Raw genomic sequence first — 24,904 nt, 5'->3', positions numbered from 1 at the left:
AGCTTGTATTACCTTTACTGTTCAGTGCTAAATGCAAAGCTACTGGAGATGAAAAACGTAACAGAAACTTGTGGAGTGTTTGTCCATCAGGCAACAAACAACTGTGGCTAAACCCAGAGCGGCACAATGACCAAATGGGTGGTGAAGGAAAATTAAGAAACAAGTTCCAAAATCAAGATTGGATTAGTAAACTAAATTTAGTTTACTGCTTCTGAGAACAAATGAAGAAAGGAAGAGATACTCAACAGACTTCATGACTGAAGTAATATAGTAGCATAACATGTCTTTCAAACAAAGATTTAAAGAGATTTTAATACATACTCTCTCCTTGCTTTCCTGACAGTCAGCCTCTAACTGGTCTCTTTCTGCTTTAGAGACCTCTACCATTTGCTGTAGTTCATCTTTCTCCTGATTAAGTAGAGCAATTTTCTCAGGCTCCTGACAGACGTGCTCATTCATTATTCTTTCAGTCTGTTCTTTTTCTGCAAGTAGCATGTCATACTCAGAAGAGACACGAGTCAGGTTTTCAGTTACTTCAGCGAGCTGAAAGAACAAATATCTGTTACTAATACTGCTGACCATTTCCAGCACAGGTGGAAGTAATTTGTTAGTTTGGAAAAAACATTACCATGCTAATTTGTTTTATTTTTTTTTGTCCCAGTAATCAGGTTGATATAAGAAAAGTGCTACTGGCTCACATTTCACTAGCATTATCTATCTATATGCGTTCTTATAATGGGATCATTTTACAGAAGACATGTCCATTAGTTTACTAAGGTAGAAAGCAAAGGATGAAAACAATTTTGCTTAAAATTTAGAAGCACTGAAGTTTGATTATCTCACTGGCAAAAGCGTGTAAAAATTTACAATCCACTATAATTCTATAAAAACAACTCCATTACAGTATCTGCAGCAGATAGGCTTGATTCTAACAAGCGTTAATGTTTTCTTTAAAGACCCAGTAGCTTCAGATATGAAAATAAGTAGACACTAAGTTTATGAATAGCTTGTTCTTGAACTTGCTGCAATAAACTGCCATTCAGTTGCTCAAGTATCTTCAGAGTCGCACAGCTGAAAGACAGCATGTTATTAGAGAAATGTTAAAAAGTTTAAGACTTAAAATAAATTGAAGTCAAATAGCAGCATTGATGTCTAATGTTCCACCCTTCAGTACTAACGCATGATTTTGTTATAAGGGTTGTAGCTTACAGGTCAAATTGCAATTTGGTCGTCTTTTCACTGCCTCTATTTTTATGGCTTTCTTTTGAAAAGCAATACAGGAAAAAAAAAAAGGGAAAGCTTTTAATTAAGTTTTATTACTAGATTTATTGAACCCTTTCAAACTGAAGTCTGCAGAGGCCATGGGTTGCCCAATCTTGATAGAAATTTTATTTGCAAAACTACATCTGACCTTCTGCTTCAGCTCAGTTGTTTCCTTCAACGCCTCTTGCACTTCCAGGAGTTGACCTTCTTTCTCTGAAATACTTTCTTTCAGTTCCACAATGGTCTCCTGGTGTTGTCTGATAGAGTTATGAGCATATCTCAACTCTTCCTGCACAGCTGAATTCTGTGGACACAAAATAGTTAAAGTACATTGAAGCCAGAACAGCACCTACAAAAATTAAGATGGAAGTTTACTAAAGCTATTGTCCTAAAAGAATAGGATAATTATTCTTACCACGTTAATGGTCTCCTGTACAGTGTTTCTCAGCTGGTCTCTCTCATTTTGGAGATTTTCCAGTTGCATTTTAAGATCATCATCATAATCTCCTCTTTCTGTCAGAGTTCCCATTTCTTGACAGTCATGCAGTTTTGTAGTAAAATCTGTTCTCCCCATTTTTTCTGACTCCCCGTTAGATTCACTGGCTTTCATTTCTTCCATTTCACGCAGTTTCTTTTGTGTCTGGCTCAGCTCTTCTCTTAGAAGTAGTATTTCCTGCTCAATGGGCTCCTCTTGAGTCTCAGATACCTATTTTATACAGAAACAGAAATCAAGACATCTAGCTAAGTAACTTTAAGAGAATCATATCTGGCCTTTGACAAGTTGATTTATGTAAAATAGAATGTTTTAAATCCTATAATTCTGCATACAAATATCTTTGACTGAATTCAATATGTAATTCAAGTTTCTTAGAAAAAAAGAGATGTGTATAAGTACAATTTGACACGATGACTTCTGAAACAAGTTCCCAGAAGCAGAACTTCACAGCCATAGTTTAAGCCTGAGGAAAAGTGATCACTACAGAGATCTCGTTCATACTTCTTATCTCGAGAGCAGGTAATAACGGTGTCAAGACAATTATTTCCTCAAAGTTTGTCTGCCCTCCCATAAATATTAGTATATGCATACACTTTATAGACAGTTTAAAATATACATTTATGTTAAAACCACTCACACAATCATCATACCCAATTATGGAAGATGTTAGCTGCGAAGTCCCTTAACACACATTGCCATGAAAATAAAAAAAATAATTTCTATTCTTTGAAAAAGCAGAACCACCCCTTCCAGATGAGCAATTTTTAGCTTTAACTACTTAATTACACAACCATGTCTCTGTACAGATCAACTCAGAACAAGATAACAAGATAAAATTCTATTTACAGCAAAGTTTGTCATATCCTACTATTAGTTGTCTATATTCAACTGTATTGGTTGAATAACTTTCAGGTAAACAGTAATAATTGTGGAGTCCAATAGTCTGCAGTCAAGGACCCTTCTCTGGTTTGTTTTGCAAATTGTTTTCACTCAAGGTAAAGTTTAAATAGGTAGGTTTTCTGTTACAAACTTAGTATAATATTTACCAGAGTTCCTTCCCCATTCTCTTCTTTTTTCAAGTGTAAGTTGTCCAGCTTATCTTGCAATGAATTGTTCTCCTGTGTAAGGAAAAATATCTGTTCCTTTAGCACTTGAAGCTGATCACTTTCGCTACGTTTTTTTTCTGTTTTTTCTTCAGCAAGCTGGTCTCTCTCTGATGTGATGTTTTTAATTTCTTCTGTCATTTGTGATATCTACAAGGCGTGCAAAGATAGCATTTCCATTAATTCAAAACCAAAATTAAATAGAAAAAATTTGATTCATTCTTCTACAGCATTTCTAGTATTAAACTGCTGTAATTAAAATAGGAAAAAAAATACGGAACAACCTTTGGCCTTTCTGTCACCTGTTTTAAACGTTAACTTTTCAGCAATCTCTTCTGCAACTGTCCACATTTTGTTTAGAAAATGTCTGGGAGAAAGAAGCCAAATAAGAGAGAATCTCTTCACTTATTTTTATGCATCCACTCAAAAAAACCCGTGCAAATACTGAATTAACGACCACTGACTTATTGGGTTTGGCAGCTGATATACTTCAAGCTAAAGTCCAGTCTCATATATTACAGATTGTCCTGCCAAAGAAATTGCCACTGAAGCAACTGCACAAGAAAATATTCTCAGCACCCTTCCTTGCAAGTTGTTGTACACAAGCATGAAGACATGGGATCAGTTTTCTGCTATGTGTTTGGAGCTCAGCTGCCATTTACAACCACTTGCTAGGCTTCTCATTGGGACCTGAGTGTTACAAACCATAAAGCTTATGGTAACTCATCTCTTCTTCCATTTGTCATCTAATGCCACCACTCAAGTCGGCAGCTCTGGAACACTCTAGTTAAGCACAGATTTATTACTGTATATCAGCAGATGCTGATCTCTCTGTAGAGCATCAAGCTGTGAAGACTTGGATCAGACAGCACTACTTTGTCACGCACTTTCTACCAAAGGTGTAGAAATTTAAGGGCAAGCAGAAGAGACTGCAAGGACATTAACCAGGCTTATTTTCACATATTGGAAAATGCTTTTAACAATTAAGTTTTGAATGATCACATATCATCTTACCTGTATTTCAAGTTCACTAATGGTTTTCCTTAGTGTCTCCTCAACACTCAGCATCTGAGACTCTTTTTCAGAAATACTTTTCTCCAACTTCTTAACAGCTTCCTGGGACTGCTTGAGAGAACTCTGTGCATTTCTCAGTTCTTCCTGTGCTAAAATGTTCTTTAGAATAAAAGGAAGAAAATCCACAAGAGAAAAGTCTGAGGTGTTTTGCCACATTAGTAAGTACTCCTTGAATAAAAACAAAAAACTCCACAAAAAACTCCACTCTCCTAATCCCCTATGTATTTCAATATTGTTTATAACTGTTCTTACATTCTTTCCCCCTAATATGTATGGTCCACTTCAATAAACGCAGAATTCCTACCATTGAAACGGTGTCCTTGATATCTTCACTGAGCTGGTCCTTCTCAACTTGGAGAGACTCCTCTTTTTGTTTCAGGTAATCTCTTTCCTGAGTGAGAGTTTTTATTTCTTCCCAACATCCACTAAGCTGTTGAAGAACTGCCTGTATCTCTGAATCCTTGGCCTCCAATCTTGATTCCATAATCTTTTCTTGCTCTTTTAATTGTTCCATTTCATTTAGCTTCTGCTGAGTCTGAATAAGATCTTCTCTTACACCAAGAAGATGGTCGCGCTCTGCTGTCTTTTCTTCCAATTCTTGCATTTTGTTAGAGAGCTTTAGTTTATAAAGGGAAAGACCAGACACTTTCATTGTAATGCAAAACAGCATGTTACATGCTCTCACAGACTCACATTAGCTTAGAAAAGCTAGCATCCTCTCACTCTTCAACGAAAGAATAGAAGTTCCACCGTTTCACTTTAAGCCTCCACTTACATTCTTGCCCACATTAAATAAGCATCTGTTTCTGGAAACCTTATGATGGTTTCTCCTTAGCAGGAAAAGCCATGCTAAAACACAAGAAACACACATGAAACTGTAGCCTAGCTTAGGAAGCAATCAAATCTATAGCTGATTATGACAGCCATATCACTACCAAAAGGCTTGTCAGAAATATATGCATCTTTAATTTCCTTTTCTTCTAAAACACGTTCCTCCCCCCTTGTATTTCCCAACTAATGCAGTGGTTTTCTCTGGTTTGAAAGATCTTCCCTTTTGTTTCTTTTAAAGCAAAATCCTAAACATTTCCCTGAGGCGAAAGCTTTGTTTCTGCAATTTCAGAGAGTCATAGCTACATATGTAAAATATATTTTCATAATAAATAAAATGTGAATAATAAACTTAAATACAATTTGCACAATAAATAAACCTAAGAATGGGAAAATAAGAATTAAAACCAGAGTACAGAAGGAGAACACACAATCTGGAGTAAACTATGTTTCTTTGCCAATGAAGGACCACTGAGATACATAAGCCTACGACTTTGTACATCTGGCAAAGAACAAGTAATATCCACTAACACTACAAGAATTTCAACTGCAATGTTATTTATACATTCAAGATCACTTCTCCAAGTGATTTTAATACTATGAAAGAATTCTTTGTGTCTTACATGTCTAAAGGATCAAGATGACACTGACCTCTAATTTCACATCATCCAAGGCTGTTTTGGACTGTTCTGCTTCTTTAGATAGATATTCTATTTGGAGTTTCATTTGTTCATTGTCCTCCGATGCAGCTACGTATTTTAGTTCTAGTTCTTCATGCAGTTGTTTAAGTGCTACATATTCCTGATCAGAGTTTTCATATTTAAGCTGTGCATCTGCTAGATCTTCTTTTGATTTTCCAATTTCTTCAGTCATATACTTAAGTTTAACTTCATTATCTGCTGCCTCAGAGAGCAGCTTTTCTCTTTCCAGTTTTAGTAAGCGTAGCTCCTCACATTTTTCAAGAATCTGCCAACAGAAGAAAACATTAACAGCATTTTCTAAGTCAGTATTTATCACAGCTATATAATGAAAAAAAAAAAAACATGTTCATATGCAGGCTTAGGAAACAAATATAGGCAAACACAGAGTGCAGTATGGTGCTAGACTTCCAGACTCTCCCCCAACAAAATAAAACCCAAACAAATCTTCAAATAAAAGGGATGACGGCAAGCCCCATTGGGTCCAAAAAGCCAAACTAATTCTTTTTTTAGACATTTTAAAAATATTTTATTTTTCTATATATCTGAGCTAAGAATGGATCAATACTCCTAGCTATAGCTTCTAAACTGAGTAAGTATGCTGATGTACCAACATTTTATTTATGATATGGATTTTATAAAGTTGTTAACATCTAATTAATGTTTATTATATAAGGGGGTTGGACCTGATGATCTCTCGAGGTCCCTTCCAACCCCTACAATTCTGTGATTCTGTGATTTGTAGAAGTAGGCCACTGAAGTTTTTGGAGCTTTCTGCTAAGTACTTACAATTGAGTTTTAGCAAAATTACTCGCCCTGAGCCATTCTAAGTTCATATACTTAGCAGCAGGTATTTGAGGATTAAAAAAAACAACAACAAAACAAACAGAAACAAAACCACACACCACAACTTGAAGCTATTGCATAAAAGTCTTCAGACACACTTGTAGGAAACAGTTCACTAAGCCCTGCCCTGCCAGGAAACAAGAAAGCTTCCTTGAAAGTTGTGGAAAACTTGAGTTAAATCTTCTACTTCTCAACCAGCATTTCTACCCAGATGTCTTAAAATTTACTCCTCACAAACAAAAATTCAGTTTTAGAACAGTGAATGAGGATCAAACACCATTATACCTACACATGCAGTTATCAAATAATGACCATGGTAAATAAGCAAACTTTGTACTAGAAATTCTTGATTAGTTATAGCAGACTGAACACGTGATCTTTGATTTTTTCTTGAATGTAAATATCAGATACCTGAGGAAAAGCAGCTTAATGGCTTTTTTTTGAAAAATTTCATGTTATTTGATTCAAGACTACTTTTGTCTTTGAGAGGCCTATTGGATAGGAAATTCTAATGTGTAACTCATGAAGCACAATATAAAGAACACGTAAGGAAGTCCAGCTCCAGAAAATTTAATTTTCTCCAGAAAAATCATTTTTTTTTGTTTACCTCTCTCTGCTGTATCTCAACAGTATTTGGTAGAGACTGAAATTCTGATAGCTCATTTACTTGTTTTTGTAGGAGTGCATTCTCTTCCAATGCTTTTTCTAGCTCCGCTTTTACATCAGATGCCTTTTTTTCCAGCTCCACAACAGAAAGCAAATCTAGAAAAATGAATAAATTTAGATTAGAAAGTGTGAGAGAAGAAAAGCAGGTTTTAAATTAAGCAGAAGAGGTATAATGCACTCTGAATGTCATATTCATTCAAGTCTAGACGAGTGTATTTTGTAATGATCAAAAATTAAAAGATGAAACTACTAGTCTGAATTTGGTCATCACTTAGATAAATATCCAGCTTATTTTAGGTTCTCACCAATAGTCTTCACTCACATGACTGTCTTCGTGTGAAACAAAACATTCTAGAAGTCGCAGTTTTCCAAATAATTTAAGAAAGTGCTGAAGTAGTTGGTATGTGCGAGCAGTATCAGAGAGACAAATATTTTATCTTGACAAATGCTCTAAACATTTGGCAAAAGAGCAAAAATCTTCCCTACCACCCACCTCAATGGGGAAAAGGGAGAAGGGGCAAGGGAGGGGAAGAGAGCACCAACTCAAACTGAATAGTACCTTTTGGAACTTTACCCTCCATCAGTGAAGTTAACCTTGTGTTTTCTTGAAATACAGACTGCAATTCTTTCTGCAAGTCAGCTTGCATTTTTTTGTAGCTGGCTTTTCCTGCTTCTATTTGACTTTGATAGAGTTGCACATCCTTTTGCATTTGCTTGTAATTATTTAAGAGTTCATTCTTCAGGAAAACAAAACAACATGCAGTTCACACACAAAATACAAGCCTACTTGCTTAACAGTTAAACATTGCATCCATCACATTTCCTATTGTTGCCCTGAACAACTTTGATCATGATAAATACAACAGAAGAAGTCGCAGTTAAAGAACTTAATTCCTGTTAGAGTGCTGACCAAAATGTACCTTACATTAGAGGTTGAACCATAACCACTTTACCCATTTCATTTTTACTCCATCAAAGCTCAAAGTAAGGTCCACCCCACTTTCCTGAATTCATCTTACTGTTTTATTCCCTGGTAAAAATCAGACTTGGAGTCTTCTGTCCCAGGAACTCCCCAAAGACTATTCATTTATTCTCTCCATACTGATAAACTGAACACTTACTCCTGCACAACAAGCCTCTATTATCTTTTCATCTTTCTCCTAAGACCTGTTTTCCATGAGTTCCAGAGTGAAAACATCACTTGGAGCATGAGTCATTAGCCAAATCTTGTATTTACTGATTGTAAGACAATAGTACCTCAACCGTATTTGGTACAGCAACCAAAGTAGTTTAACGAGTACTTGCCATTTTCTCCTTCAGCTCCAAATTTTCAGTTCTAAGAAAAGCAGATTCTTTTTTGGCATCCAAGGCTATAGTTTCACTATCTAAGAGGGATTTATTCAGCTGTTGAATTTCCTCAATTAGTTTATCGGAATCTCTCTGAAAGAGAAGAAAAATAATAAAAAAGCTAAAAAAGGCCATAATAAAGCAAACATGATCATCATAATATGGTTAAAGTACAGAAGAGACTTAGAGAACATGGTTCATTACTCCATCTAAAAGGAACAGTAGAAGGACGGAGCTCAGATAAAGTGCAACCTTTCCCATAGCTTTACTTCACCAGAGTATTGCTGTATAAAATAAGCTTCTTGCAGGAGAACTGTTGATGTAGTAAATTAGTGTTTTAAGCTTCAAAAAATAGCTAGTTTGCTTAACAGCAGATTTCAACTAAACTAAAGCTATAATTATATTTAAACCATACCCAACAAAGTAAAATCCAACATAGCCTCTCAATCCCAGAAGAAAACTCACGTTTACAACTGAAAAAGATGCATCCTTTTTTTCCACTCCTGCTTTCTGCAATTCTTCCACACGATTCTGTAATGTCTTTATTTTGTTCTCTTTCTCTTTCAGCTGTTCCAATTTGGAGCTTATTTCTGCCTAAAAGTTACAGTAGAAAAGGGAAAAAAAACAAAGGAAAACCTAGTTCCTTTTTTTTTCAGGTAGAAATCCAACAGAAAACTCAATCTTACATAATAAGCGTTACTAAGTTTATAACTGGTAAGTTATAAGTTTATAGCTGGTAAGACTAACCAGAGCCCTGTAAGTCTAGACTGTCCATAGTAGATAAGAGTATAATCAACATAAACTGAACAATGTTCCATAAAAGTCTTACTGCATGCAAGTTTATGAGACAGACTCACCTCAAGTTCTTCATTGTACACTTCAGCATTTGAAACTATATTCTTTAGGTTGGTAATTTCATGCATTAGCTCTATCTGTGGAGCAAAATGAAGCAAAATTGCAGAGGAGGTTAGAAAGCGCCCACACCAATAGTATTAGCTGCCATCGCCATGAAAATAAGCAAGGTCTACCTTATGTTTTCTTTTCTATTAGTTAGCAAACCATATGTATGTATTTAAACAGGTACAAAGCAAGTTGCTACATTCTTTCAAACTGGTAGATAAGATGCAAAGCTCTATTTCAGCTTCCCAGCAAATTGAAAGAATTCAAGTACAACTTAATCTGCAACAGCTCAAGAAGTGAAAGCAATGTGATCAAAGCCATTTCATGCACAAATCTGTAAGATATCAAACTTTAAATTGGTCATGTTAAGCAGCTTTTTACAACACAGTGCAGCTATTTGATACAATCTATTCAATGACAAGAATTAGAAAGTGTCAAAACTGAGGTGAAGTAAGCAAGCCATGAACACATTCAAGTTGCATCCTCTGAAAGGAGGCACAAGTAGAAGACTAGAGAGAAAAGCTACACATATAGGGAGGAGGAAACCTAACCTGTAATTTTCAGGTCAGAGGATAGCTGTAGAAATAGTATCAAACTATCTGTTAAAAGTCACTTTATGTCATTATTCACAGTAGAGTTTACCTCTGCGTGTCTGCTGGCTGAAATTGATGATTTCAACTACATGTGCTTAGTGAAGTATGTGACCTGTCACTTATGCTGTAATTACTTTGCTACACAGGTATCAAATGCTTACATTTTAGGGAGTATCTTCAGATATGGATCTGAAGACATGATTTGTTCAAAAAGCAGTTCTTGCAACTTAAGGTAGTTTAGACTATTATATTCGTCATTAGACACACAAAGGTTTTTCAGGGACAACTGTAACAGGATTTGCTAAATGTTGGCTTCAGAATATACCTATAAATCTTTGTGGGGAACAGAAATAATAGGTGAGGCTGTTAAGTTGTAACCTGAAACAGCCTGAAAGGATGCAACTTCAGTTCAACCTTAGCATCATGGTAAGAGGACATTAAACAGCCTAGGGTGTACAAGCAGTCTACAGCCAACACAGCAAAGCATCAGTTCCTTCTGGAAACGGTATTGGGTAAGAAATGGAATAAAGTACACCCATGTCTCAATACCTCAGAAGTCTCTTTTCCTTCTGTAACTCATTTGACAGTCTAGCCCTTGGGCAACTAGAACGTAATACCTAAATATAAGTATGTATTACTTGTAACAGAATATTTGGACAAAAAAAGTATATGTCCACAAAAAGCACGAGGAGGTGAAAGGAACTGAAAGTCTGCATGTCCTATATCATATTATCCACTAGATAGAATTTTCTGACTTTGTGGCACAAAACAGCTTTTATTTTTTCCTTTTACAGACATTACCATTCGCATTATTACTGAGTTAAACAATGTTTTAAGTTAATGCTGACATAGCTCTGACTTTTGTAACTCACTGAACTGTCCTATACAAGAAACAAGTATGCTTATTAAGCCATACTTCACTAACTTCAAAATATTCTATAGCGTATTTAGTAATAGCACATTCATTACACATTGAAAAGGGAGAATCTCTTGCAGAAATCTAGACCATTCATATATTACATATATATGCACACAAAAAAGTGTGGATAAACACAAATATATACATATGTTTAGACACAGACACAGATTTCTAGGTTGGAAGAGACCTCAAGATCATCGAGTCCAACCTCCGACCTAACACTAAGCACTCCACTAAACCATATCGCTAAGCTCTACATCTAAACGTCTTTTAAAGACCTCCAGGGATGGTGACTCCACCACCTCCCTGGGCAGCCCGTTCCAATGCTTAATAACCCTTTCGGTAAAGAAGTACTTCCTAACATCCAACCTAAAACTCCCCTGTCGCAACTTTCGCCCATTCCCCCTCGTCCTGTCACCAGGCACGTGGGAGAACAGACCAATCCCCACCTCACTACAGCCTCCTTTAAGGTAACTGTAGAGAGCGATAAGGTCGCCCCTGAGCCTCCTCTTCTCCAGGCTGAACAAGCCCAGCTCCCTCAGCCGCTCCTCGTAAGACTTGTTCTCCAGACTCCTCACCAGCTTGGTCGCCCTTCTCTGGACTCGCTCGAGCACGTCCATGTCCTTCCTGTAGCGAGGGGCCCAAAACTGAACACAGTACTCGAGGTGCGGCCTCACCAGAGCCGAGTACAGGGGGACAATCACTTCCCTAGACCTGCTGGCCGCACTGCTTCTTATACAGGCCAGGATGCTGTTGGCCTTCTTGGCCACCTGAGCACACTGCTGGCTCATATTCAGCCGACTATCAACCAGTACTCCCAGGTCCTTCTCGGCCAGGCAGCTTTCCAACCACTCATCTCCCAGCCTGTAACTCTGCTTGGGGTTGTTGCGCCCCAGGTGCAGGACCCGGCACTTGGCCTTGTTGAACTTCATACAGTTGACCTCAGCCCATCGGTCCAGCCTATCCAGATCCTCCTGCAGAGCCTTCCTGCCCTCGAGCAGATCGACACACGCACTTAGCTTGGTGTCATCTGCAAACTTACTGAGGGTGCACTGGACGCCCTCATCCAGATCATCGATAAAGATATTAAAGAGGACCGGCCCCAGTACCGAGCCCTGGGGGACACCACTTGTGACCAGCCTCCAACCAGATTTGACTCCATTCACCACAACTCTCTGGGCCCGGCTATCCAGCCAGTTTCTAACCCAGCGAAGCGTACGCCAGTCCAAGCCCCGCGCAGCCAGTTTCTTGAGGAGAATGTTGTGGGGAACGGTGTCAAAAGCCTTACTGAGGTCAAGGTAAACCACATCCACAGCCCTTCCCTCATCCACCAAGCGCGTCACTTTGTCATAGAAGGAGATCAGGTTCGTCAAGCAGGACCTGCCTTTCATAAACCCATGCTGACTGGGCCTGATCGCCTGCTTGCCCTGCAAGTGCCGCGTGATGACCCTCAAGATAATCTGCTCCATGAGCTTTCCTGGCACTGAGGTCAAACTGACAGGCCTATAGTTCCCCGGGTCTGCCCTCCGGCCCTTCTTATAGATGGGTGTCACATTGGCTAGCCGCCAGTCAACTGGGACCTCCCCCGATAGCCAGGACTGCCGATAAATGATGGAAAGCGGCTCGGCCAGCTCCTCTGCCAGTTCTTTCAGTACCCTCGGGTGCATCCCATCGGGCCCCATCGACTTGCACACATCCAAGCTCCTTAGCAGGTCGCCAACCATTTCCTCATGAATAGCGAAGGCCACATCCTGCTCCCCATCCCCTTCCACCAGCTCAGGGCACTGGGTGTCCAGAGAACAACCGGTATTGCCGCTAAAGACTGAGGCAAAGGCGGCATTAAGCACCTCAGCCTTTTCCTCATCCTTAGTAACCAGGTTTCCCCTCGCATCCAGTAAAGGATGGAGATTCTCCTTAGTCCTCCGTTTCGCATTGATATATTTGTAAAAGGATTTTTTGTTGTCTTTAATGGCAGTAGCCAGGTTGAGCTCCAGATGAGCTTTGGCCTTTCTAATTTTCTCCCTGCACAGCCTCGCTACATCCTTGTAGTCCTCCTCAGTGGCCTGCCCTTTTTTCCAAAGATTATAAACCCTCTTTTTCCTGCTAAGCACAAGCCGCAACTCTCTGTTGAGCCAGGCCGGTCTTCTTCCACGCCGGCTCGTCTTTGGGCACGTGGGGACGGACCGCTCCTGTGCCGTTAAGATTTCCTTCTTGAGGAGCGCCCAGCCTTCCTGGACTCCTCTGCCCTTCAGAACTGCCTCCCAAGGGACTCGGCCAACCAGCGTCCTGAGCAGCTCACAGTCAGCCCTCCAGAAGTCCAATACAGCAGTTTTACTGGTCCCCTTCCTGGCCTCGCCAACAATAGAGAACTCTACCATTTCGTGGTCACTCTGTCCAAGATGGTTTCCGACCACCACATCTCCCACCAGTCCTTCTCTGTTTGTGAAGAGAAGGTCTAGCGGGGCACCACCCCTGGTAGGTTCACTGACCAGCTGCATCAGGAAGCTATCTCCCACACTCTCCAGAAACCTCCTAGACTGCTTTCTCTGTGCCGTGTTGTGTTTCCAGGATATATCTGGGAAGTTGAAGTCCCCCATGAGGACAAGCGCCGACGATTTTGCAACTTCTGTCAGTTGCCTATAAAACTCCTCATCCGTCTCCTCATCCTGGTTCGGCGGTCTATAACAGACCCCGACCAGGACACTAGCCTTGCTGGCCTTCCCGCGGATCCTAACCCACAGGGATTCAACCTTATCATTCCCAGCCTGGAGTTCCACAACATCAAAAGATTCTCTAATGTAGAGAGCCACGCCACCACCCCTTCTGTGCTGCCTGTCCCTCCTGAAGAGCCGATAGCCAGGCATTGCAGCACTCCAGTCGTGGGAGCGGTCCCACCACGTCTCCGTGATGGCAACCAAGTCGTAGCCTTCCTGCTGCACGATGGCTTCCAGCTCCTCCTGTTTGTTACCCATGCTGCGTGCATTAGTGTAGATGCACTTCAGCTGGGCCATCGCCTTCTTCCCCAGCCTAGCCATTGTTTCCCCCGGCACGGCTCCAACAAGCCTTCTTTGAGCCCCGTCCCCCTTCTTGCCTAGTTTAAAGCTCTCTCTATGAGCCCCGCCAGCTCCCGGCCTAGGATCCGTTTTCCCCTTGGAGATAGGGACCCGTCTGGGGCCATCAGGCCAGGTGCCGAGTAAAGCTCCCCATGGTGAAAAAAACCAAAATTTCTGTGCTGGCACCAGCCTCTGAGCCACCTATTAACCACGTGAGCTTTCCATGTCCTCTCCGTGCCTCTCCCTTCCCCCATAGGGATAGACGAAAACACCACCTGCACTCCCGCTCCCTCCACCAATCGTCCCAGCCCCCTATAGTCCTGTTTGATAGCCTTCAGGCTTCTCTTTTCAAGATCATCACTGCCAGCCTGGACTAACAAAAGCAGGTAATAGTCAGAGGGGCAAACCAGGTTTGGAAGCTTCCTGACTAGAAGTTTAGTCTAGTTTTAACTAGTTTAGTCTAGTTTTAACTAGACTTCATCTAGTTAAAATTCTAAATTTAAATATGAATTTAAATAAATAAATTTAAATGAATTTAAATAGTGTAAAATTCAAAATTTAAATATGAATTTTACACTAAGTCCATTTCAAATCCTGGATTCTTTCATTCAGCTGTTGAGTGCAACTTAGCACCACCTGTGAATAAACATCCAAATATATGTATACTGACTTAACTCTCAAAAACATTTGAGTATACAGAATTCTTATCTATCTGTATTTCAGTGCACCTTACCTCATGATCTTTTTGTGTTTGTTTTTCCAGCACTTCAAATTCATCCATTTCTATCTTTTCCTTCAGTTTCTCCTTCATTTCATTTATTTCTAATTTCAGCTGTTCATTTTCTAATACTAGGTTATCGAAGTTAGCTTGTAGGACACTGAGTTCATTTACAGCAAGATCCTAAAAAAAGACGACAAACTTTAGAAGAGGTTATTGGAATTTTGGTCTTATTTTTAAGACAATAATGGACAGGCTTACCTTTTCTAGTGCTAAAACTTCACAGCATTGCACAGATTCTTCAAAGTCTTTCTGAGTCTAGAAAAAGAATCACTTTCAGTTAACTGATCTACAAGCTGAAGCTAATTTATTATATTCCTTGTTGCTTGTCTTTTCACTGCTAGTCCTGTTTAAATACCAAAGCTCACTAGCCCATTCTCCACAAAAACATCCCACAACTTCACAGAGATGACAGAGACTTGCTTTCTAACTAGTTAGACGCAAAAAAGAATGTCGATGCCCTAAAGAGTAAGGCTGACCTTACTGAGAAGCATGTAATGTGTATACACCATGTAAGGCCAACTGAAGAGATTATGAAGTTACCCAGTTCATGTTAGGTCCAGCAGTCCACTCTATATCCGAAATTTGATCAGGAACAGTTAAACATTGGTTGTCATGTTCAGAATTCTCAAAAAATGTAGCTGAAAAGGAAGATGCATTAAAAATAGAGTGAGAGTAAATTTTAAACTAGACATCGAGAGTTCTGTCAAAGATTTCATCACATCAGAAATAATCATTCAATGGCAATGATGTAGCACAGCGAGTAGCATTTCTGAATCTATAAATTTAGACTTATAATTAAGGGATTATTCCTCATTTTCAGGTCTTCATTTCAAAGCTGCCTTGCAGAATTTTCTTGTTCCCCTTCCGCCCCACAAAGAAACTTACAATCCTCTCCATCTGGTAGTGAAGACAGAGACACTTTCATTTTTTTTGTTTCAGTCAACGCTGTTTTTTCAAAGTCTTCAAAATAATTCGCATTCTCCTGGTTTATTTTACCAGGAGCCCATGTAACTCTTCTTCTTTTCTTGGCCTTAAAAAAAAAAAAAAAAGTATTTACAGAAAATGGTAATCAAAGCACTAAGTAGAGAGTAGATGTTGCATGAGTTAGTGCTACAACAGTTCTGCAGGCTAACCATCTGCTTTGCAGTTTCTTCAACACTGAACCACAGCATGATCATTTGTAAGCAAAAGTCTTGTTCACTGCAAGGCACCATTGAATGAATGCTCACTCAGAAATTATTTAAGAAGTTACTCCTTAAAAAAAAAAAAAAAGGTGTGTAAATTGGACACAAACATTTACAATTGGTCTGGGCATATTAAAACTGAAGACTCAGGACTGCTTAACTCAAACTTATTCTTCATTTTCACAATGACTCTATGTAAGATTTAACAAACAAGATCTATAACATCTGCTCTTACTTTAATATTCTGTTTTGATGAAAACGAGGCAGAAGTCACCAGCATCTCAGTTAAGTTTCGTATCCTATCCTCCTGCACTTTTTGAAGAGAATTTTTTTCTTCCAGCAACTGGGCCAATTGATCTTTTTCCATCGCGTGAATTTGAGTCTTCAGAGACACCTTCCATAAAAAGATTAATCATACTGACATAAAGAGTACAAACTACTGTTACAAGAGATAAGGAATTATTAGTAATTAAAAATGACACCACGTATATATAATCTTCTAAGTCTGGAAGAGGTGTTAAGAGTCTTAAGAGTCTTAATCTTTAAGAAAGCAACTGACAATTTAGTCCACAATTTACCCATAGACTTAGTATTTAAAGTCTGTATATTTACGTATTTAGAAAAGCAAAACAACATAGCTCCAAACTTCTCTAGGAATTTAAGAAATAGAGATAGAAAAAGCATGCTTTCAAATATAACAGTTTAAGTTCACCTTTCTACAGAGCCTGAAGCTCTTTCATAGCTATGATTTAATTGTCACATAACAATATGCTTCTCTAATGCATGCGATGTCTCAAAATTTTGGGTACTGATGATTTATTCTGTTGTAAAGCAACTGCATTACAGTAACTAGTTATTTGACAGCTTCATCATGATCTTGCGATAATTAAGTATTTAGAGATAAATACACACATGATTTTCCAATAACATCTTCTGTACTTTATAGAATTACTTTCCTGACTACGTACTATGTTATAACGAGCATACCACTAGGTAGAAATCTGTACTTCAAATTAATTTTTTAAAGCCAAATCTTTTCTTTAATATTTTTCTATAACTCCTCCTGCCCCCCCCCCAAATATTGCTTTGACTTAAATCGTTGCGATTTTCCTGTGCTTTACATATTATGATGCATTCTCTTACAACACTTGCAGGATTCTCATCAACGTCGTAGGTTTTTTTTTTTTTTTTTTTTTTTTTGAGAAAGATGAATGAGACTACACTGTTTGGTGGGAAGTTGCAGTCATCCACTTTTAAAACATATCTTCAACCTATACATGACAGACTTTGCCACCGATCTTATGCAGTTAGAGCTTAGGCTGAACATCAGTTAGGAAGGAGGAAATAATCCACTTGGAAACTTTAGTTGTAATACAAGAAGTTATTGAGTGTCAGTTAATTATTGCTTTCATTTGTAGCACTATTGAAGCACTACTGTGAGGCATGATAAGTTTCTTAAACTCTCTCACCTACAAAAATATTCATCAGTCAGTTGGTCTCATTTAGTGTTAGTTTTCACAGATATGTTGGTCATTATCAATTGCTTTACATTTCACTCTGTTTTCAATTTCTATTCTCTGAATATAAGCAACAATTACCAGCTTAAAAGGTTTCCCCACCCCTCCAGATTTAACTGGTCTTGGTTTAAAACAGTTTCCAAATAGCTACCATTATAAATATACAAAAGTATGTGTGCGTGCGTGTATATATATATATATATATATGCCTGTGTGCATATAAGTATAAATTTTAGTATATTTATTACATACTTCCTCCAGCTGTTTTTTCAAATCCAGAATTTCTTTGCGACATCTCTTCAGGAGGGCATCATCATTAAGTACTTCATTGACTTTTGGAGTATTCTTCATTCTTTTGGCTGTATTGGCAAACTGGAAGAGCAACCATGTTCTCTCATGGACAACAGCAGTTAAAGAACAAATACATCAAGAGACTTATTTTTTCCTCTTGTTTCCCAACAGAATTAAGGGAACAGTTGAATGAAAGAAAAACGTGCTTAAGCAAAACCACACCTAATTATTTTTCAATATAAAGATCTAGAGAGCACCAAAAGGAAGACAATCCTGCCTAAAGTTCATCACTAGTTCATTTACCCTCTCTTCTTGTAGAAGCTGTCTAAAATGTTGTCTAACTGCCAAAAAGCTTTAGGTAGCCAACCTAGTACAATAATGTGACTGAGAGAACATGCAGAGTACAAAATAAACACATTTTGTGTCCCAAGTGCAGAGGGCCTTTAGAAGATTGAAGTGACTAAAGACCCCCATCCGTCACATTTTTTTTCCCCACCCCAAGCCATCAATATTAAAGTCTAGAGTCAGAATAATGCTTGAAAACAGGCAAGAAGTTTTACCTGAAGAGTACTGAGTGTTTCATCAAAAGAAACAGGAGTAATTGTACAGATAATAACCGTCTTAGCATTTCCTCCAAGAGAGTTCTGCAGAATTCGAGTCAGCTTGCTGTCTCTGTAATTTATGAAACTGATGGGAAAATGAGAAAGAAAATGGATTAAAAAAAAAAGTCATTTTTCTATGAAAAAACAGTATTTTCTTAAGGTGACAGAACATTTAGGAGAGTTATATAAAATACTATTTTATGTATAAAGAGTTTTAACTTCTTAATTTATTAGTGACTTGTCCTAAAAGAGGTATGTCAATACAGGCACTTACCCAGAAGGGTCGTCACAAAGCTTTTTGATAACTTGACCCAGAATGAACAAACTCCGATTTATATTGCAGCCTTCTTTCAGTCGGAGACCTAGGTATTACACAGTATTTTTTTTCTTGAATAAAACAACATTTAGATACATTTTTAACATGTCAAGGTGTTGTGTTATGTTATGCTCAGATGGATTGTCCAGAGTTAAATCTCAAGTACCAAAATGCACTGTGACACATCAGCACTCAATATCAAATCTTTTAGAATAACCAAAATGAATCAAAGTCTATCACAAATGAGCATTAATAACCTTCACTTAGTAGGTAGTCAGGGCCAGAGGAATGTGAATTTTGTTTACAAAGTTTATTTCATATTTAGACATGTAATTAATATTGGCATTTGCAAAAAAAATTTAATAGAATCTAAGTGTACCAAACCAGCCTTAGATTCAACTTTCAGGGTAGTTACACCTTTTAAGACAGGATATTAACATGTGTTATTCTCAGATTACCTTTTTTTTCTTTTTTTCTAAATAAAGGCATTTTTGTTCTTCATGCTGTCATTTTAACTAAGCTTGATTGTTAACACAGTGAGCTACCTACTTACTCTTCAGCTTTATATGTATACAACAGTCCGTATGAGCTTCTAATGATTTCTTTACTACAGACTATTCATCTTCATTGTATTAGTACAGCCTACAACTTTTGCTGGACCTGCTACTCTAGAAAAGCCATACAACTACACAATTGTCTGCACTTTATAACTTTTCTGTTATTTTCTTGAGCAGATCCTGCCCTACCAAGTGGAAAATACGTTACTTATAAATAACAACATCACATGGATAGTAGCTTCCTTTCCATCATAGCCTCTCATTAAACCTTAATTAACAGAAATGGTCATGAGGAGAACTTCATTTAACACTCACCTTCAGATCCTGTTTGACTAGCTCTTTCACTGCCTGCCAGATCTACCAAGTTCTGCAAAATTAAACATTTCACAGATTAGTTCTGGGGGTAATTTAATTTTAGATCCTCTTAATTCTAAATCTGTGCTAAGAACTTCATAAACTGTAGCTATGCTTAGGAAAAAAAATAGGGAAAAAAACAAACAAGTGGTCTCTCATTACTGGAAGTAATACATAACTCCACAACACTTCAAAAAATAATTTCAAAGTGCCTAAGGATATGAAATAAGATCATCGGAACTCTATTAATATAATAGAATTTCTATATAGAATTTCTATTAATAGAAGCCTTAATGTTAGCTACTTCAGAATTATTTCACTAGGTTTGTCAGTGATCAGGAACACTCAGAAGGTAAGCTATGTTTAACAAAAATGGGGACACACACTGACAATAGTCCCTTACGCTCCTGGGGAGGACATCACACTCCCCAGTCCAGCATGTATTGTCTAGGAACTCTAACCACATCAAAATTCCCTCTGCTGGGAGGATATCCTCCAGATAACGCCCCAGGAGTCTCCCTCTATACAGATGATCAGAAGCATGATTTATGTCTAAGAAGCATCTGATAGAAATTAACAACAAAACGTGCTTGCAATGTCGTTATAACGTTTTTCTCACAGACAAGCTGTAACAGTAAACTCCCTGCTTAAATGCCTACTTAACTTCTTAGAGTACTTCTTACCAAGTGGGACACCATCACTGCTCCATCGCAGTTTGCATTTGCAAGGTCACTTCGTTCTCTGCTTTCAATTATCTAGAAGAAGCAGGCACAATAAGCTTTTGTCACTCAAAAAACCAAACCAAACCAAACCAAAACAACCTTCTCATAGGAAAAGGCTTTTACCATTCTGAAGATAGTGTGAGAACGGCTGCTGTGTTCATTCATTTTTGTTTCCCCATAATGGCGATTTTCTGTCAAAAAAGAGTATTAGAAATACTTCTGTTTCTGAAATACACATGTAGAAATACAACCCAATAAGCTGGAGATAAAAGACAAGGACAGCTTTTAAACTCGCAAACAGCAATTTCTGAATATAATCTCAAAGAGACACCCATGATTCTAGACGTATACAATTCAATACTTTTCTAAAATATCAGCTGACATTGGTTAAACAACTTACTTTCTCCTTTCCTGATCCATTCCATAACTTGTTGTGGGGAAACAACCACCTCTTCAATCAGGTCTTCTACATATGTATTTCTCTTAAAGGTAAAAAGCAGTAATAAATAACTTACTGAAATTTAAAATTCACTTGAATACATTAACATTACCAAGAATTATTACTGTACTTTTAAAAGGAAGCAAGATTAGTTGAATGTATTTTTACTTTAATTTGCCTCTGGAAAAAAAAAGGATGAAGAAAATTTAGACCTATAACAGTACTATAACCTAAAAAGACAAAAAACAGAGATCTGGCAACCATCCTAAAAATTAAATTGGTAAGGGAGATTCCCTCAGAAAAGGTCCAGAAAGATATATCTGCAAGTGTTATAAGGCCATAATCATAGAGCTAATAAGCCTTCCCAGATTCTAAAAGCATTGATCAAAATAATTTAAAAAAATAAAAAAATAAAAACAGTTCGTCACAAAGCTTGATATCAAGAAAATAAGGATGGCATTACTTTATTTTTCCCTACAGATTATCTTACTGGATAGTACTAGTCTGATAACTTTTCTGTGATTACAGTAGAAGAAAATTGTATCCACTTTGTAGACGATATACAGAGTTGGTTTAATAGCATCTTTCTATCTTTTGAAGACTTCTAACACAGTGAGCTAGGGAATCAATACCATATTTGTAGTTCCATTAGCTAGAAGACTCCCAAGTATTCACTGTTTTAGTTAAATAAAATACACTCTCTTGGAAAACTTCAAGGATGAAGTCTACATTTTATAAACATTTATAAAGATAAGTCAGCAACAGCAAGCCCAGCTTCACTGTTGCTATTCTATTACATGAAGTGCCTTTCTGCTATCTTTGAATATAACAATTACAGTTTGATATGGAAATGTTTTCAACTAGATGCCTCAAAGCTTTTTTTTCCCCTCAAGCAGATAAAATTGTTACGTCTCCTTACATTAACATAATATCCACTTACATTAACATCCTCACGAATTCCTAGAGGCTTCTTCTTCCTGATATCACAAAGCAAATCTGTAATGGTTTCATTGTAGATTTCCATGTAGGAAACTCTTAACAAGAATTCTCTATCTGGAATCTAATGATCACAGGAGGAAATAAAAATAATATTAAGAAAATTAGATCAGACTAAACAATGAACACCTTTTAATTAAAGTATTCTGAACTCAAAGCTATGTGCTTGGATATCATTCCACAGACTTCCTTCCCGCATCCCTTTTGCATGTGAACGTCTACAAATACAGATGCATTTCCTTCTATTCCATCTCCTTCCTGCTGCATTAACGGTGTATCACGTTTATTAAGTCATAAAAGCAAATTAATTGGTCTACAGAAGTGTGACAATAGGTCAACTCAACTCCCCTTTCCATATTTAATTCTCTTCTCTCTTCTCGGTGTAGCTTGACTTCTCTCTCTTCTTACTTGGATCTACTTTGCTAGGAAAGGCCACACACTAGACTACAGCACCACGGAAAATTTAGTTACTTTTTTTTTTTTAATTACATGGCTTTAGTTACTTTTGTACACCCTAAGGTATTCTGCACCTCAAAGGAGCAGTGATCATTTCACATAACCAATATTGGTAACCCGAAATCCTCAAGGCAGAAGCAAATACTCTGCAAATAATGTTTCAATTTGTACTTTCTCCTTACTTCCTATCACGTAACAGGATTTGGGCCCCGGTGGTGGTGCAATGAGTTGCACGGAAGCCTTCCCAACTTAACAATGAGGACATGATACATATTTGGTTATCTGATGATATGCTATGCGATATCAATCCAGCTGGATCTCATGCATGTCCATACAGATGACAGCTGGACAAGAACCAGACATATCACAGCCACTTCTCTTTCTCAGAAGAACCAACAGGGTTGTACATTCAAAGTCGAGGGTTAATGACAGCCGTCTCTAGTGGACTCAAATTACCAAAAAACCATAAGGAGCAGTTTTGTAACCTGAAGTCAGTTCCTTACATACTGCTCCTGCTATGCTCACATCAATCTGCTATTCCATTCCCCAGCACAGAGGGCTTCAGTGTCCTATGCTTAGACAGCCAGTGTCCTATGTCCTGGGTGCAGACCCAGGGAATCCTTTCTAGTATGGTTCTGGACCATGTCATACCTAGATTCCCAGACGACTCTGGAACTATTAGCATTGACCAATCTGGCTTATGATTCTTTTGAAAGCCCGAAGTAAGTAAATTCAGTTCAATATTCTTCCCACTTTAAAAAAAAAGTCTTTAATATAGTTAATATTTTGAAGCTAAGTTTGAAAATAGAAGAATAAAGGACAAAGCTTCACATCACTTTACCTAAGCTTGTAATTCAAGTGTAATATATTTGCAAGTTTAAAAACAACTGTTTTGTTACTGATTTGATTCCAAGTATTCCACATTTTTTTATTTTTTAAAACCAACCACATCTCTGCAAGCTTAGCAAAGTGAGTGCAACATATCGTCCAATATAAACTGTTTATTTTCTTCATAAACTCCTTAATGCTAAAATTATTTTTCCTGTAACATTCAAAAATACTGCTAGCCCTTTCAGTCACTTCAATTTCACGGAGTTACTCACCTCACAAATAATTTTGAAGACATGTTGAATTGCGTTAGGGATAATGCCCACAGAATCTTCATTTCCCATCATTGTGTACGTCTTCCCTGAGGCAGTCTGTCCATATGCAAAGATTGTGCCTAGGAAGATGATTAAGTTTTACTGATTATTTCTAAATTACATTACAAATAGGATTAAAACACAATTGTAAAACCTACCATTGTAACCTTGCACGGCTGACTGTATAATTGGAACAGCTACACCTTCGTATAATTGCTGTGTGTTGTCATTTGAGTGAAAGACACGATCTTAAAAAAAAAAAATAAGAAATAAAGCACGTAAGGACTTTGCACTGCAAAGTAAAAACAAGCTGTCATCTTATTCAACAACGCTGACTTCAATTGTTGTATCATGGACAGAGTCTTTATAGGATAATTTAAACATAAAACACAATTGTGTCACTACTGTGCCAGACTTAAGGAATAAAAGATTAAACTCAAAACCAAAAGAGTTATGATGCAAAGACAACAGAGAATCAAAGAAACTAAGAATGACAGACGCAGTTAATCAGTCATCCCATTTCATCCTAAAAATGGTTAAGGCTAATTTACGTATCAGGACTGTCAGCTTGACAAGACAGGCAACTTCTTAAAGCTGTAGCTTGGGACACGTTCATCTGTACACTTTGGAAAAATTGTGTTTGGAGGCAAGTACAGCGGATCAGTAGGAAGATGCTTAAAGTGAAAGAGCTACAGGATCTCACATTCACGTTACCCCAATGCTCTGGGCTAACCATAGCCATTTGTAACTGAAATGTGAGTACGCTACAGAGGGCATCTTCCACCTTGCTTCCATATAAACGGAACCCAGCTCCTGTGCTCCAAAAACACTTTGCAGTGCAGACCAGCACAGGAAAAGTAACTTATAGCAGGAAGTTGACTTCAAAAGGTGAGTTCCTGGTCTGCACTACAACAAAAACACCGTATGCCTTAATGGAATATCTGAAGAATTCTGAGACTGGGGAAAAAAAAAAAAAAAAAAAGAGAACTATGATGTTGCAAAAGCTATGGTAACCAGTGTTAGTATGTATTCAAGTTGTACAGTAATGAAGGCCCATGTAAGCTCCAAGCTGCTTATTTCCACATACTTACCGTAACTGAACACTTTGGTGCCATTCACTTCCGAAATCGTATTATTCTCACTCCTCCAGTAAAGCGACGCTTTATCCTCCAGAGCGCTTTCCCTACAAGGCAAAACACCCCGTTATCCTCATTAGCTCCGATCCGCACCCCCATGCCGCGGGTCTACCGCCCCCCTTCCCCTCACAGAGCCTCGCCCTCACCTGGCAATGAGCGGCCGCAGCCGCACGCAGACGGTGACGGCCCCTTCCTCCGCCATCCCCGCGGCCCTCAGGCGCCCCTCAGGTGCCGGGCGCTCCCCCTCGCCCCCCGTCACGCAGCCCGGCCCCAACCGCCGCCGGAGTTTGAACTTGGCCCGAGGCCGCTTCCTATTGGCCCGCGCCGCGGCGGAGCGCACCACTCGCTGACGAGGGGAGAATGGCGCCCGTGGGGGCGGTGACTCAGAGAGCCGTGAGGGAGCGGGCGCAAAATGGCTGTCCGCACGGGTGGGGCAGGTGTTACCCCCTTTTTGTCTCGTTTATACGGTTTATATCGGTTTTGAAGCGCCGGTTAGAGAAGTATCTCGAAGCTGTTCAGCTCACAGCTACGTTACTTGAGGAATCAGAGGCAGGCAGTCTCCCTTTTCGCCTGGAAAAGGCTCTCGGTGCTGCTTTCCTGTGGAAGCCAAGGGGGCTTCGTGGCA

At 38.5% G+C, this 24,904-nt stretch overlaps 1 protein-coding gene across 2 annotated transcripts in view; it reads right to left on the bottom strand.

Annotated features, from left to right (window-relative positions):
• The window catches only part of CENPE (centromere protein E), a 40,195-nt gene extending 15,316 nt beyond the window's left edge, over nucleotides 1–24,879 (bottom strand). Inside the window, exons 1-29 of one of the 2 annotated variants that reach the window (XM_040556451.1) lie at nucleotides 24,426–24,879; nucleotides 24,235–24,326; nucleotides 23,302–23,391; nucleotides 23,105–23,223; nucleotides 21,490–21,609; nucleotides 20,511–20,592; nucleotides 20,234–20,301; nucleotides 20,072–20,143; nucleotides 19,350–19,401; nucleotides 18,436–18,523; nucleotides 18,120–18,246; nucleotides 17,521–17,640; nucleotides 15,987–16,145; nucleotides 15,453–15,597; nucleotides 15,108–15,205; nucleotides 14,766–14,822; nucleotides 14,520–14,687; nucleotides 9,179–9,253; nucleotides 8,787–8,915; nucleotides 8,280–8,414; nucleotides 7,534–7,711; nucleotides 6,916–7,070; nucleotides 5,416–5,730; nucleotides 4,241–4,552; nucleotides 3,877–4,035; nucleotides 2,806–3,012; nucleotides 1,679–1,969; nucleotides 1,412–1,567; nucleotides 322–543 (exon numbers count right to left, since the gene is read on the bottom strand). In XM_040556451.1, coding sequence (XP_040412385.1) covers nucleotides 322–543; nucleotides 1,412–1,567; nucleotides 1,679–1,969; nucleotides 2,806–3,012; nucleotides 3,877–4,035; nucleotides 4,241–4,552; nucleotides 5,416–5,730; nucleotides 6,916–7,070; nucleotides 7,534–7,711; nucleotides 8,280–8,414; nucleotides 8,787–8,915; nucleotides 9,179–9,253; nucleotides 14,520–14,687; nucleotides 14,766–14,822; nucleotides 15,108–15,205; nucleotides 15,453–15,597; nucleotides 15,987–16,145; nucleotides 17,521–17,640; nucleotides 18,120–18,246; nucleotides 18,436–18,523; nucleotides 19,350–19,401; nucleotides 20,072–20,143; nucleotides 20,234–20,301; nucleotides 20,511–20,592; nucleotides 21,490–21,609; nucleotides 23,105–23,223; nucleotides 23,302–23,391; nucleotides 24,235–24,326; nucleotides 24,426–24,481 — 4,047 coding nt within the window. In that variant the 5' untranslated portion in view covers nucleotides 24,482–24,879. The remainder of the gene's footprint in view (nucleotides 1–321; nucleotides 544–1,411; nucleotides 1,568–1,678; nucleotides 1,970–2,805; nucleotides 3,013–3,876; nucleotides 4,036–4,240; nucleotides 4,553–5,415; nucleotides 5,731–6,915; nucleotides 7,071–7,533; nucleotides 7,712–8,279; nucleotides 8,415–8,786; nucleotides 8,916–9,178; nucleotides 9,254–14,519; nucleotides 14,688–14,765; nucleotides 14,823–15,107; nucleotides 15,206–15,452; nucleotides 15,598–15,986; nucleotides 16,146–17,520; nucleotides 17,641–18,119; nucleotides 18,247–18,435; nucleotides 18,524–19,349; nucleotides 19,402–20,071; nucleotides 20,144–20,233; nucleotides 20,302–20,510; nucleotides 20,593–21,489; nucleotides 21,610–23,104; nucleotides 23,224–23,301; nucleotides 23,392–24,234; nucleotides 24,327–24,425) is intronic. The other variant, XM_040556452.1, reaches the window with a different exon arrangement.
• Nucleotides 24,880–24,904: the final 25 nt, after the last annotated feature.

This window comes from Cygnus olor, chromosome 4 (genome assembly GCF_009769625.2).
Source record: "Cygnus olor isolate bCygOlo1 chromosome 4, bCygOlo1.pri.v2, whole genome shotgun sequence".
Lineage (NCBI taxonomy): Eukaryota > Metazoa > Chordata > Aves > Anseriformes > Anatidae > Cygnus > Cygnus olor.
This window is presented reverse-complemented; position numbering and strand designations above follow the sequence as displayed.